The sequence below is a fragment of the Onychomys torridus genome, chromosome 9, assembly GCF_903995425.1.
Source record: "Onychomys torridus chromosome 9, mOncTor1.1, whole genome shotgun sequence".
NCBI classification, from domain to species: domain Eukaryota; kingdom Metazoa; phylum Chordata; class Mammalia; order Rodentia; family Cricetidae; genus Onychomys; species Onychomys torridus.
Window position 1 is genome coordinate 12,021,521 of NC_050451.1, and position 15,144 is coordinate 12,036,664.

The window sequence follows — 15,144 nt, forward strand, 5'->3', positions numbered from 1 at the left end:
TTTTAAGAATATGTATAAACTGAGAATTTATTTTTAACAGTCCCTACATATAGGTTAAGCTAAAAATCAAACAATGACTTCTTCTCCCAAAAAATGAAAAAGAAAAACTTCGTTTCTTGAGAGGTCAGGTCCAGTATCTCCTGTGTCCAGTTATTACCTGAATTCCTCTTAAAGGAAATAGTGTATTCTGTCCTTTTCTACATTTTTTTAGACAGGGTTTCTCTGTGTAGTTTTGGTTCCTGTCCTGGATCTCAAGCTGTAGACCAGGCTGGCCTCCAACTCCTGTTTAGATTTTGTTTTTGTCTCAATCTTAGGATACTATGTAACATCTCTTAGTTGTTAAGATTTTGCAATATTAGTTGGTCAGTTTTCTCTTTTATTTTTGTTTCTGATGTGTTATTTAGATAAAGAAAACAAACAAACAATGATGTTTCAAATATTCTGATACAAAGCAACATTATGCTTATTTTTTCTTCCATTATTTATTTTTGTTTGAAATGTCCTTACAGTACTGACTTTAATAAATATGTAAGCTTGTTTGTTTTCTTCAGGTTTCATTTACTTATTTAATTCATTAACTGTCATCATCACTGAGGCTAACTGTTTAGGTAGGAAATAAGGAAAAACGTATGCTTTCGGTTTGGTTTGCCTGAGTACCATTTATTGATCAGTCTGTCCCTCTTGATTTTCATACTGACCTTTCCTCACTCTTTCCTTATCAAACACTTTTTCAGTTTGTATAGATTTTGTTCATGTTTACTTTTTGAGACAGAATCTCACTGTGTAATCTTGGATACGGTTTTGTAAACCAGGGTGATCTAGAAGTCACAGAGATCTTCGGCTTTTGACTGTGGAGTACTGGGATTATAGGCATGTGTCACCACATAGAGCTCTGAATGAACACTTTTGTGTTGTTTGATGAAGTATTATTTGAATCTCTACTGGAAGCTTTAACACTAATTCTGTCAACAACAATAGAGGTCTATGTCAGAGCACAGTTGTTTCTCAGAGCAAGGAAAGATAGATGATGAAGTTTGTTATAGCAAAGTTTCTATTTGCTACTTTAGAAAAAGAATATAAAAAAATCATCAAAATTTACCTCAGACTTTGATTCATAGTATTTTGTAACTGAAAAACACCATGGCAAGTTGATACATATACATGTCTTTATATTGCTGAACAAATGCATTAAATGTGGTCTTATTTTACTTGGAACATTTTCCAGTAATTAATACATACTAAATCTGCTGTGAGTGTCATGCCAATCACTACTTTTGCAAACACATCACAAATTGCAGTGCTATTTAATTCTTAAATTCATTTCTGTATGTATTTATTCAACAGTACCTTGGTGGTAGAAGATGTCTAACACACATTTGCCAAACAGGGGAGGAGCGAATGAAACACACTACTTAAAAAAAGTGCTACACAAATGACACAGTATTAATAACTGCCTCAGAAAGAGTGGCTGATGAAGAAACAAATGTGTGCTTTTTATTCACAGAACTCTTGAGGGATAAACAGCAGCCAAGTATGATATGTGATATTCACACGGCAAGGCCTGGGAGATGAATAGCAGGCATGTGTGATGTGTGACGTATTTATACTAGTAAGAGATTTATAGGCTAGGTGTCTACTAACATTCTTGAGTTCCAATTCTGCACACAGCTGGTCTTTTATCATGATTAGCTTTGTTGTCACTCTATGTTAAATAATAGGTTGTCAGAACCCAAATATGCAAGAAATATGAAGACAGAAGGTCCGAGTATTACACATCCTTATAGTCAAGATGCTGATGCATTTCCAATTGTATGAGATGCAAAATTTAGGCATACACATGTATGAACAAAGATTCCTCTTCCAAACATGAGACCTGCTGTTGTGGGTTAAAAAGGGTTGCAATAAATCTCTCTGGTGAGCTATTAATTTCCAATGTCCTAGAGTGTGAATATGCATGTGGAAAAATTCTTTACTGAAGGATTATGTTTGCTTATTTGGTTTTTTTTTTGTTTGTTTGGGTTTTTTGTTTGTTTTTTTTGTTTGTTTTGTTTTTTTCTGGCAACCTCGGGAGCAACTGTCCCAGAGCTTAAGTTTGTGAGGCAAGTGATCTATTCTGTTTCCCAAACCAGATTGAAGTTAGCAAGAATTAACAGGGTAGAATGTAATCCATTATGATGGGTATTCATAGAAGAAGAAGAGATATGAACTAGACATCTACAGAAGAAACATAATGACAAGACACAGAAAGAAGATGTGCCACATAGTCTAAGTCAAAACAAACCAAATCCAATGTCATGTTGATCATTGACCTTTAATTGGTCTAACTGGGAAACAACAGATTTCAGTTGTTAAACTATATGTATGGTCTACCATTCTTGGTGTTAGCAATTCTAGAAAATTAATACAAAAAGAAGTACAGAATGAAGTAATGGACAGTAGAGACAGGAAAGATATGGGAGAACAGGCAACAAAACTGAAGAGAAATAGGGAAAGGTCCTGGGGAGTGAAGGGAGTAGTGTCTGCACAGAAGCCTGAACAAGACAGCTGAACAATGCATGCATTTGTGGAAATGCCACAATGAGCCCCAATAATTTGCACAATTGATATGTCTAAAATACACACAAAAAATTAAACAAAGACTAATAAATTCAAAAACTTAAGGAATTAGCAAGACCATATGTTTGAAAAGGCTTTGAATCATTCTGTCCTTTTCTGTATATTCAGTTTTAGAACAGATGACTCATACTGGCACACATTCCTTGGGTTAGATCTGTGGTAAAACACCATCAGAGAAAGTTGCCTTATTAGCTGATCCTTCCAATTCGTCTCCCCTTCAGTGGATACGGAGGTCAGCTTTAATTGACTGTGTGATGTCTTGCTTGATTTTGCATTGCTGTTACTATAGCAAGGTCAGTGGGGCTAAGCAATTTGTAAAATAAGGAAGTGAATTGGGCTTATTATTCTAGTGACTGGGGACTTAGACATCATGTTGCCAGTATACCAGTGATATTGTATCACACTGTGGCAGAGAAACAAAGAAGAAACTAGTCATAGATAAAAGGATGCAAACATAACCATTGCTAAGAGATAGGGAAAAAATGGGTCATGTTATTCATGACAACATGCTCCTTAGGAAACATATCCTCTCCTACTGAATTTGACACACTCTTGGGAGATAATGTTAATCTGTTCACAACAGTGGAACATCCATGACCTGATTACCTTCCACTAGTCCCAGACTCTTCAAAGCCATTACCAAAATGTCAGTGTATGGAGGACTATGCCTCCAGCATATGATGTCTACTAACAAATCATGCCACCACAAATTTTCACATCATGACCTAACTGTGGGAACTAAGGTAACTTTAACACTTGGCGGACTGACTAAAAGACCTTGGACACAGACAAGGCTCTGAAAAGGATACCCATATGTTTTTCTCTCTAGAAATTAAGATCACTTATATATGACTTGCCAGGATTCTCAGGGGCATAACAAATACAGAAAACGTGTGGGATAAAACTGTCCATACTTTCCTTCACTTCCCACTCAGGTTTGTAGACAGTAGATATTAAATAAAAATTTTTAAATAGGGGTCAATTCAGAAGACAGGAAGGGGGTATGTAACTGAGAGGACTGAAACACATTCAAGTTCCATGTCCTAGGTAAAGAAACATTGCCTTCTCTTGACGCTGACACAGGACAGAGAACCTCTGCCAATATTCATCAGTCCTTTCACACTTATATCTCTGTCCACAGTGGCCACAAATCCTCTTCATGGACTCATGGTTGCTGAAGGAAGCCAGGTTTGCTGTCACATTCTAATCTCACCACTAAGAGATACATTTTCCTGAGTCATCTTAATAAAACATGATGGGGATAAAGTTTTATAAAGCGGTATAGAGGAACAGTCACAGTTTTCCATGCTTTGTGATTCAGCGTAATTAATTTAATAACTGTGTCAGATGAGGAGAGTAAATAAAGGAGAGGGAAGGTTTGTGGTTACACACGGTCACTGAAGCACGTACAATTGCAGGGAAAACCAAATTACAAGGGTAGTGCTGGAAGAAAAGCATGGCAGGAAGTAACTTTTGAATGCTGATTTAATTCTTCTATTGAGCCTTAAAGTGGCAGTGTCGAGGAGTGCATTGCTTATATCCCCTTGCTTGCATTTTTAGGAGTTATACAACCTGGTGTCTCGGAAAACCCAGGAAACACCTTCCTGAATCTACTGGCGAGTTCCCTTAAGTGGTTCTCTACCAGGGTCCTATTAGGACAATCATTTCATTTACAACATCTTGCTGGAGAGCAGTTTCTCATCACAGGTGTTTTCAAAAACATCTGAAATTAATAAGCGCAGCAGAATTATAATAAAACTTCTCTCTGGACACAGGTGCAGTCTCTGGGATTTGCTTCACACTGAACACCAAGACTCTCTAAGATGAGCAGGTTGTGTCTCTTATTGAAGTTTTTAGATACGCAAGGAAGGATTATTTCTGAGTGACAGGATATAAGCTTGGGTCTCATGTCTTAAATACAAGCTTTGGAAAATAAATAATCACTTCCATTAAACTGGAAGATATGAAGTAAATCTTCTTTGGCCTGTTAGGCAAAACATAGCCACATCTGTCTTATTTCTATTGTTTCTTCCTCAAACAGCAACAAGGTATGAGCCTTGTTCCTTGCCGTATCAATTTCACCACTAAAACAGCTGCTCTGTACACACCCAGACACTTTAATGTCAAAGCTGGCTACCACCTTCTACTTCTGGTCCTCAGTAAGGGTCTAATCCTTAATCTATCTGTTGCAGGGGCTTACCGACAGTGTTTATGGGATCCTGTCAATGTCTCAATCACAAAGCACTCGCCATCATTGAGACAGTATGCTAGGTCCTTGTCTCGGCAGGGTTTGAAGTGTTCAGATCGTTCAGTGGAGTATGTCGTAGTATCTGAAGAGGAGAGAAAAGAGGGAAATGCTGTTGACATGTATTATACTACAGACCACTTCTATCATTAGCTGGAAATTTGAGTCCAGGACTATACAAAGGCAATATCATGGGGATTGGCGACAGACAGCACCAATCTTCAATGAAACTAACCTACACAGCTGAATTAACCTACTATATTCAGTTGTCTTATAGTCAGCCCTCCATTTATAATGGCTCTGTATCCTGGTATTCAACCAAACAAAAAAGAAAAATATTCATGGAAAATAACTTGAGAGTGGGCAGAAAGAAGCTCATCTCTATTGCCAGTAACCCATAGTTGGAGGCCAGAGGATCATGAGTTCAATGAAAGCCTATGCTACATCTAGAATTTAAAAGATAGGCTAACTTGTATAGCAATACCTTTCTTTGGAAAATAATAACAACAACAACAAGAAAAATCAAAATCAAAACCAAAATGAAATAAAAAAAAAATTTAAAAGAAAACCGAAGGCTGAAATAGCTAAAGCACTCATAGTTTTGCAAGGTCCTGGATTCACTTCTCAACACTACATACAAAATTTAATTGTAGTAGAACAATCTAGCACGGGCCTTTAATCCTAGCACTCAGGAGGCACAGATGGGGGGATCTTTGTGAGTTCAAGGCCAGCCTGGTCTACAAAGCAAGTTCCATGAGAGCTAAACCATCAAACAAATAAATAGTATGTGTTCATACATTTTCTCCTCACCACTGTTCCCTAAAGAAGAGCCAATGGCATCTATTTAAACAGCGTTTGTTTACTTCACATCATTATGTAGGAAGGAGTGCATAGGAGATGTAAACACTGAATCATTATAGGTAAGAGCTTGAACATCCAGTCAGAATCAAATGTGTGTCTGGGGACCAATGATACCCTCCCATTACACTTTTACAGTGGAGTCACTCTGGGACAGCAGTCCTCAACCTTCCTAATACTGCTTCTCTTTAATATAGTTACTCATGTTGTGGTAAACACCAACCAAAAATTATTTCTTTACCTTTCATACTGTAATTTTGCTACTGTAATAAATTGGAAAGTAAGTATCTGATATGCAGGGTATCTAATAAGAGGCCATAAGGGGGTCATGACCCACAGATTGAGAACTACCACTCCAGGATTTACCCCTAGAGCACACATAACAGCAAGAGCTGAATACAATCAAATACAGTAAAACAACTTTGGTTCATTTCACTTTTAACTAACATGCTGTGTGAAGGATTGAAACAACATGACATTCATTCCCTTTATTGTTGCCAAATATTCTTAAACATTTATCAAATACATCCTGATAGTTATGTGGAGTTTGGGAATGCATTGCTAATAGCTATAATTGCCCAATAGCTGTTTTTTTTTCACTTTCCAATTTCATTCTGTAATTAAAATTTCAATGCTCCAAATTTTAGAAGTCAGTCATATGTGAAGAATAATCATAGAAAATATTTAATGGTAAAAACAATTGTGATTTTCAGCATTCCTTTAAACATGTAGTTTTAAATCATAGTTATTTATATTTTTCATTAAGCTATACATGTATACCTGCATCTCAAATATTAAATAGCCCTAAATACATCCTAATGACAGGATGATTCCACTGCTGCATCTGCACATTGTTTTAAGCAGCTGAAGCATTAACAGCAATTCCACTTCAATAGCCAAGAAAATATATGTTTTATAAATAAAAGATGAATAAATTATTTAGCATTTAATATTGTTGAATTTCCTTTACATGGACGTAGGTTAGTCACAAGGTTTTATCCTGCAAGATTTTACTCCCAGGTCCTCCCATTCTTTAATTCCTTGACTTCCTGGTGGGCAAGTGCTGAGGCCTAATCAGAATAATTGGTACTCAGTAAAATACAGACAATAAATATGACCTCCCTAACATCACAAGTCAATAAAATACCATGAATGAGAGATAAGATCACTAATGACCTCATTACAATGCCACTAATATCTCTAAGATATTATCTAAGAACAAGATAAGACATTATCTCTAACAACAAGAAGAAACAGGTATGATTTCACAAGGAGGAATTGTCTTGGTACATTTCAGTATTGATAGATATTTCAATATGATGACTTCAGAGTCTTCACTCATAAGTTATGCATAGATATTAACAACAGGACAATGGCCCAGGTGATGGTGGCACATGCCTTTATTCCCAGCACTCAGGAGGCAGAGTCAGGTGGATGGATCTCTGTGAGTTCTAGGACAGCCTGGTATACAGAGAGAGATCCAGGACAGGCAACAAAACTCAACAGAGAAACCCTGTCTCAAAAAAAACAAAAACAAAATCGAACAAATAAACAAAAAACAGGACAATGGGAACTGTTTTCTGTTTTAAGATAACTTCCTGTTATGACTCCCCACAAGATAAAGGCTCTGCAAAACAGACACATTCTGTTTTCTAAATCCTCCCTAGGGCAAAGATCTGTTATTTAGGTCAGTATGCACTACACAGTCATACAGAATCTATCTTGCTTTCTATGGGAAATAGTTGACATGCAGGCATTCTAAGCAGAGAGTTCAGTATAAATCATTGAACAAACAGTTGATGCCTTTTCCAACTGCTGACGTATGTTGCTAATTCACGATCGGCTACTTAACTTCTCCTTGAATTTCTTATTACCCGTTGATTGATATTCACTGATAATTTTTCTAAGAGTGGCTTTTCATCAACATAACCTACAGCAGAAAAAGTAAGATCCTTATTTTTATAATCAGTGGTTTTAACAAGCTACAGACTCAGAGTGCAATACAATGGCAAAGCAATTACAATCAATTAATTTCCATCTGACAATTGCTGTCTCCTGGGGTTCTCATACAATTCTACCAATTACATTGCTGTCACAGTGGGAATCATCTGTCAGCACATTATAGAGGATCAGAGACCCCAGGAAGCGGCTCTGAAAAAGTCCTGGGTATAAGAAATAGCAAACACAGACTTAGCATGTACTTGAAAAATCTACACCCATAGCTTGAAGAATCACAGAATTCATTTCAAGTACTTCAACTGTTTTCCAAATGAACATTTTGATTATGTTGTAGAGCTTCATGTGATGGACCATGAGAGAGACTGGATTGGCTACTTCTGTAAGTAAATCAACTGAAATTACCAGTAAGTTTAAAATATCAGCATTTACCCAAGCATTTTGCTGTGATATTCACATTTTACTACTCACTGCAAAGCACAGGACTTGCGAGAAGGTTAAGACATATGCCTCATAAAGTAAAAGTTTGTTCTTAGAGTAATCATGCCAAAAACGAAGACTGACAGGTTTCAAGATCATACTGCTATATGAACTTGAGAACCACCTACTTAATCTTATGTTAAATAAGTAACATACAGAATACCAAAGCAACCATTTTTCCTGCTTTCTATAATTTAAACGAAATGTTGCCTAGCATAAAACAGTAGGCATTGTGGATAACACTCACTAAAATTGATAAATCTGTTTATAAGTATGTATACATATCTATCTGTATGTGTTTAATATTTAACAAAACATCATTACAGAACCCATTTTATAGAACATAAAATAAAAATCAACTATCACATAACATTCATTATGTTGTTTCTGTTCCCTAAAGTAGCACAACAGATGAGATCTAGCTTCAGTTCTTTAAAATTAAACTCTTGGTTTACATAGAGATCCCATAACACATTCTCACCTACAAACTCAGCCAATACTTTTGGGACATATTTATGTTTTATAAAATTGCAGCATCATTAATATAATCCAATGCACTAAGATGACTATAAAGTGTGTGCTATAATTTTGGCATATACTTAACCAAAGTTATTTTTAGAAACATATAATTTGGTAATTTTAACAAAAAAGTTATGCTATATTTATTTATGGATTTTTTTGCTACATAGATGAAAGACTTGGTAAATCAATATTCCAATGAATACCACTTTTCTTTAAAAGATCTTCTTTAAAAGATAGGGTCATACTCAATAGAGGCACATTATTAGACACCCCTCTCTTCTTTCATGTCTGTTTATGAGTATCATATATGTCAAGACTGAGAGTTCCTGAGCACAGTAGGTTTATACCCCTCTGCTCTGATTTCATGCATGGCTTGACAACAACATGCACGCAGCACATGTTTGCAGATTGATACATATGACACGTATGTTTACGCTTGAGCATTTTTCTATGTTTATGCTGAAAAGTATGGTTTCATTTTTTGTCATCATAAGAAATAAACTCAAGGGCTGGATAAATGGCTCTGTGGTTAAGAACACTTGCTACTCTTGCAGAGAACCTGAATTTGGTTCCCAAAACACACATGGAGGCTCACACTGTCGATAGCTTTGGTACCAGGGTCACCAATACCCTTTTCTGGCTTTCTCAAGCACCGGTCACAGATGGTACTCACAGATAAATGCAGGCACACACACACACACACACACACACACACACACACACACACACACCCCTAAATAAAATAAACAAATAGAAAAAAAACTCATAAAATATCTAGACAATTAAATAAAAGTTTAGTCTTGAGAAGCACCTGGAAAATGACTTAGGAGCTGGATATGGTGATGCAAGCTTGTTGTCCTAAACAGCAACTCTATGGAGTCTGAGGCAGGAAGAAAGACAAAATTAAAAGATAGCCTGGGCAACATATAAAGAGACCCACATTTACCAACAGCAAAAAAGAGTAGAAGCAATTTAAAATTTAGGTAAAGCACAAAGAATTTCATAAAAGTAAAGTTAATTCTATGGGATGGAGGGCAAAGGTGAAGAAATCAAAACAAAGGTAAAATTAGAAAAGATTTTAAGAGAGAAGACCATAGAGGGCAGAGGAAGGATGAAGGCTTAAAAAAGTGCTAAGTTCTTCCAAGTATAATGACAACAGGCCCAGGGTTTAGGGAAAGAAGGCAGGTTGGTGGTTGAGGAACCTGACCACAGGGGCTGGGCAATTATCTGGACCACTCATCTGGCACTTGTTCCATGTGGTTTAATGGGTTTTCTTATTTTTATTGGGTTTTGATCTCTCTCCCCAAGGAGGTCACAGAGAATTTTTTTTTCCACTTTTGTATTCTTTCCACTTCATGTAGCATACATAGTAAGCAATCAGCACAGTAATTAAACACACTGTAGGAAGTAGTGGTAGTTAATTCATTAAAAGCAAAATGGGGAGAAAATGTATGGCTGGGAGACAGGAATCCCTGCAGATTTTTGCAATGAAAGTTACTGTATTAATGACTAAGAAAATGGCTCCTTTTCCCTTTAAGTACTGAGATCAACTTGAGTGTCACTTTGGGAGGGTTTCTATGCTCTAAACACAATACTGCTTAGACTGTGGGAACCCACAGTTCTGTTGCAAGAAGAAGAATGTGGAATTGGCTGTTACATATAATAATTGCAGTAGACAGTCAAGGAAGAAGAGAGCTTAGTTCGAGCTGCTGCTGTCTCTGAGGGCATCCCAGAAGATCAGCAGTGGAGCACTGTGCTGAACGTGTGTTATTTAACTGTCAGAGGAACAGGAATTCTAGCAAGATCACCTAAAGAAGAGAGTAATGGGACAAATGACAGTTTCGCCATGAAGTTGTCCACTTCTCTCTGATAGCTCATAACTTGACAGTTCCCTAAAATGAAGGTAAAACTGTAATGAACAATCCCAGTGGTTTAACATACCTTGAAGGTGAGACAAGCGATTTGCATATGGTCTTTTTCTCTGGCAACCTCTTCCAGGGCAGCAGTGTAAGTGAAAACTGCTCCTTATATTAAAATTCCCTGTTGAATCTACTACTTATTTGGCACCCAGGAAGAAACATTGGTATGAGATTGATTCATAAAATATTTAGTACAGCGTTGTTTGAAAGGAAAACACACCACTTCTCAGCTGGAAAGTGGCAAAGATAGCTTTTTCCCCCCTATCATGAGTCAATTGTTCACTTTGCTAGTGTAGGGAAAATAGGCATGCGCTGCACAGCATATTGAGTGACAAGACTGTTGAAAGGGTTGAAGGCTCTTGGTGTATCTTAAAGACACCCACTCTCACAGCAAACGCAGAAAGACCCCCCTTTTAAATTTGCATGACCTACCTACTACCTTCCAGCTAGAAATACTACTTTTAAACCCTGTCCCAATAGTTGTGTATTGTGGGGCATACCTGTAATCGCAGCATTCCAGATGGTGAAGCAGATAGACTGTATATCTGAGGTGAGCCTGGGACTACACTGGGAGAGTCTATCAAAAAATATTAAAGAAAGAAAAAAAGGGAAGAAGGCAGGCAGAGATACACATACAGAGAAGGGGGAGGGAAGGAGGAGAGAAGGAGAAGGAAAGAGAGAGGAAAGGAAAACTACTTTGTTCCAGCTTAAATAAACAGTCATGGGCATATCATGTTTGGTGGCAATACATTTATTTTGTAACTGGAAACTTTATCATGAAAGCCAGTATTTATCATTCTTCCTGTACACCAACATCTATACAAACTATACAAACTGCTTCCACCATGATGGTGATAGTAGTGACTGTCATTGATATCCTTGTAGTCTGGTTTATTCTTCCCAAACACTATTTCTTCTCTTCCGATTGGGTTACTGAAAAGACCCATTATATGTTTCCCACTATCACTAAAGCAGACAATAGCTTAGTTGTCATTTTTTTCCTGTTGTTTTAATCTCTTCACCTTGTTGGCCTTTGTGACCAGTCATTCACTGACTTTCATGCTGCCATGTATTCTTGACACCCCTGTCCTCCTTGATTTCTGAGTATGCTTTAGAAGTGATTAGGAGACCAGTATTGTCAATGCTGTCTCATCTATTCAATATTTAAATTCTAGATTACTAAATACTGGTCTCCTAATCACTTCTAAAGCATACTCAGAATTGTTAGCAATCATTCATCTTTCAGATAACACTGTGGATTGTTGATCTTAAGGCTTATTCTCTCCTCATTTGATGAATGCAGTATGTACAGCTGACAGATTGTCTTTGGCTCCAGGCTTCATTGTTCTTATCTGATAACTTCTGGACTCACTGAATGCAGTTTGACATGCTTTACAATATTGCTTCCCACTAGCCAGGTTTTTATTTCTGTTCTTTCTTCTACTTATTCTCCAGGGCTTGTCTACTCCTGGTGTGGTTTTCAAACCAGAATTATTTGAGTCACCTGCAGGCTACTGTGTTAGACACAGAAACTCATGGGATCCATCCTAGACTCAACAGCATTGGAAACAATAGGGTTGGATCCTGAGAGGTGCTTTCATAAGTTCCTCAGATGATTGTCATACATCCTGCACCCTGAGCAATAGGTGCCCTTGATGACCTTATTGATTACCATCTACATGTCACTGGCTGACAACTGTCTACCTTTAGCCAAGGAGTTTCTCACAGTTCTTGCCTATTCACCTTTCATCTCGAGAGTCACCTGCAAAGTCCCACAAGAATAATCTATAGAAAACTGAACTCTTGCTTTTCAGAGGGATCATCCCTCAGGTTATGAGATTCCTCTAACCTGACAGCATTGATTCCACTATAATTCCAGAATCCTAGGGGAACTCTTCTTCTGATTCTCCACAGGCAATCATCAACCACTGGTAATTTGTCTCTGGTCTTTTGAATATGCCGTGTTTTTCTATCTCTTCTCACCTGGATTGAGACCCTTTTTAGGGCTGCTCACACACAAGCAAACCATTCTAAGAGGAATTGTTCACACTGAGATCTCTGCAAAAGATAAGCTTGCTGAAGTCTTTCAGCACCTCCCAGGCTAGAAGATCTAATTAGAATCCACCTTACTAGAATCTGGTAATCACACACAACTTCAATGTGATTGCTAATGTGATTATTCTCTCAACTTCCCAAGTTGGTTGGTGAGGCCTGGAGATCTGTCAAGGTCATCTCCCCATCTTCTTAATTTCTCTCAGAGTCTAACACCAAATACATGAGCATTTCTTGGTTTCTGAGGGCAAGTATTGGAATGACTATAATACAATGAGTATCCTAATATTACAGTTTCATAGCTCTCTGATACCTAATTTCAATATAAGGTAAATCCTACCATGTAGCTCCATATCAGCAAAAGAAATACTTTTAGAGAGTAATGTAGAGTAATGATATACATACATACATATATATATATATATATATATATATATATATATTTGTGTGAATGTATGTACCTGAGGTAGGATAATAATTGAGTTACTTTTTATTTTTATTTGATGTGACAGAAGCCATTGAAAGTAAATAATTTCATTTTTATAAACTTTATTATATTTTTTTTGATTCAAGAATTTCCCCAGTTTAAAATTACTTATATTACTTTAATACAGAGGATATCAAAGCAACTTCATATGTGGTGTGGACATGAAAGATATAACTAGAATTAATCTGTGTGTTTATAAAGTTATAAGGTTCTATAGCCCACTGTACTTCCAAGTGGTAACTCTTTGATTTCTGGATTAATGCAGATGACTTCTGGGACTTTGGGGACAGGTATCCATGGTGGTATACAGACATTACTCAGAGAGTTTAAACAGTGTCTATTTACCAACTAGGGCATAATTACTGCACTATTTTAATTAATGACACATGTGACCTTTAGGCTTTTTCATGGTCTTCATCTGTCATTAGTGTTAAGTTTCAAACCTCAGGCAAACAGCTGAGGTGCCTATTTAACATATCAAAGTGCACCTGGCTTCCAGGTTGTCAAAACATCCCTCAGTCCCTGTTACAATGTATGGCTGGCATAGCCTGTACTCTACCCTGAACTCTTTAGTTCAGGGGCTGGGCTCCCGGTCTCAGCAGAGGCTTTTCCTTATATAACCCAGCCATTTTGGTTACCTATAACATGAATCTTTAAATGTCTCATTAATAAAAACAAACCCAGAGCAAGGTATTGGGGTGAATGCTGAAAGATCAGAGAAGCAGAACAAGCCACAGCTAACCTCACCTTGCCAACCTCTCTGCTGACCTTGTTTCCTAAAACTGGAAGCCTCTGAGTCTTCATCCGAATGGATCTCAGCTGAACCGCTGCTAAAAGCCTAAAAGATTAAAAGCCTCTAGTTCCTGGTCCTCATGCCTTATATACCTTTCTGCTTCCTGCCATCACTTCCTGGGATTAAAGGCATGTGTCTTTCCCAAGCAAAACATAAATTTTCAAATGCTGGGATTAAAGTGTGTGTGTCACCATGCCAGGCTATTTCCAGTGTGGCCTTGAACTCACAAAGATAGGGATGGATCTCTGCCTCCCAAGTGATAGGATTAAAGGTATGTGTGCCACCATTTTCTGGCCTCTATGTCTGTCTAATGGCTATTCTGTTCTCTGACCCCAGAAAAACTTATTAGGGTGCACAATATATTGGGGGACACAATATCACCACAGATAGCCAGCTCTTTTTGTACCTTTGGTCTTCTGGCTGCTGCACCTGGATCCTATCTCTTTCCTCTTCTTTACCCTTCTCCTCCCCCTCCATGGCACAGCTCAGCCTAATCATGTCCACTTTGGACTTTCCCAGATGTCCCTGTTTCTGCCTATGTTTTCCCTTTCTTTCTTTCTTTCTTTTTCTTTCTTTCTTTCTTTCTTTCTTTCTTTCTTTCTTTCTTTCTTTCTTTCTTTAAATTAGCACAGTCAGTTTTAGGATTTCAAACCAAATGGACTGAGATTAAGGATTATTGAAGTTCACATGGACTAACAATACTTGGAATAAACTTATTTATCAGATTTAAATATCTCCTTCATTTCAAGAGAAAGAATTGGAGCATGGAAGGATCCTGCACTATTCTTAGGATTTTGTATATAGCTTATCAATAAAAATTAAGTTCCACAAAACTTTTTAATATTCACAGTATTATTTTAATGACGGTTGAATGTATTTAAAGCATATATATCTGTGTCTCACCTTGCCAAATACTCTCACAATTCTGCTGTAAGTAAATGTTATAAGCAGGCAGAAAACACTATTCCCTGCAACTCATTTACACGTATTCACTTACCTCCCAGCACCCATATTTGAAGAACAGACTGAAACAGTGTAGGGAGTAGAAGAGGTAGGTGGGTTCAAAAATAAAACAGAAAGTAGCAGGTTTCAAGAAGCTCTATTCATTTTTCTTTTTAAAATTTCTTTTCATTCTCTTGTGGCTTAGAAGTAATGTCTAAACATTTACATCATTCTCTAAATTTTGAATAAAAGTGAACATATTCACTTTATTTAA

The 15,144-nt window shown here is 37.2% G+C and overlaps 1 protein-coding gene across 4 annotated transcripts in view; it reads right to left on the bottom strand.

Moving 5' to 3' along the window:
- Positions 1 to 15,144, bottom strand: part of Nrg3 (neuregulin 3) — a 1,086,061-nt gene that overhangs the window by 608,713 nt on the left and 462,204 nt on the right. For all 4 annotated transcript variants that reach the window (XM_036198821.1, XM_036198820.1, XM_036198824.1 and 1 more), the window contains exon 2: positions 4,817 to 4,946. In XM_036198821.1, the coding sequence (XP_036054714.1) occupies positions 4,817 to 4,946 (130 nt within the window). The remainder of the gene's footprint in view (positions 1 to 4,816; positions 4,947 to 15,144) is intronic.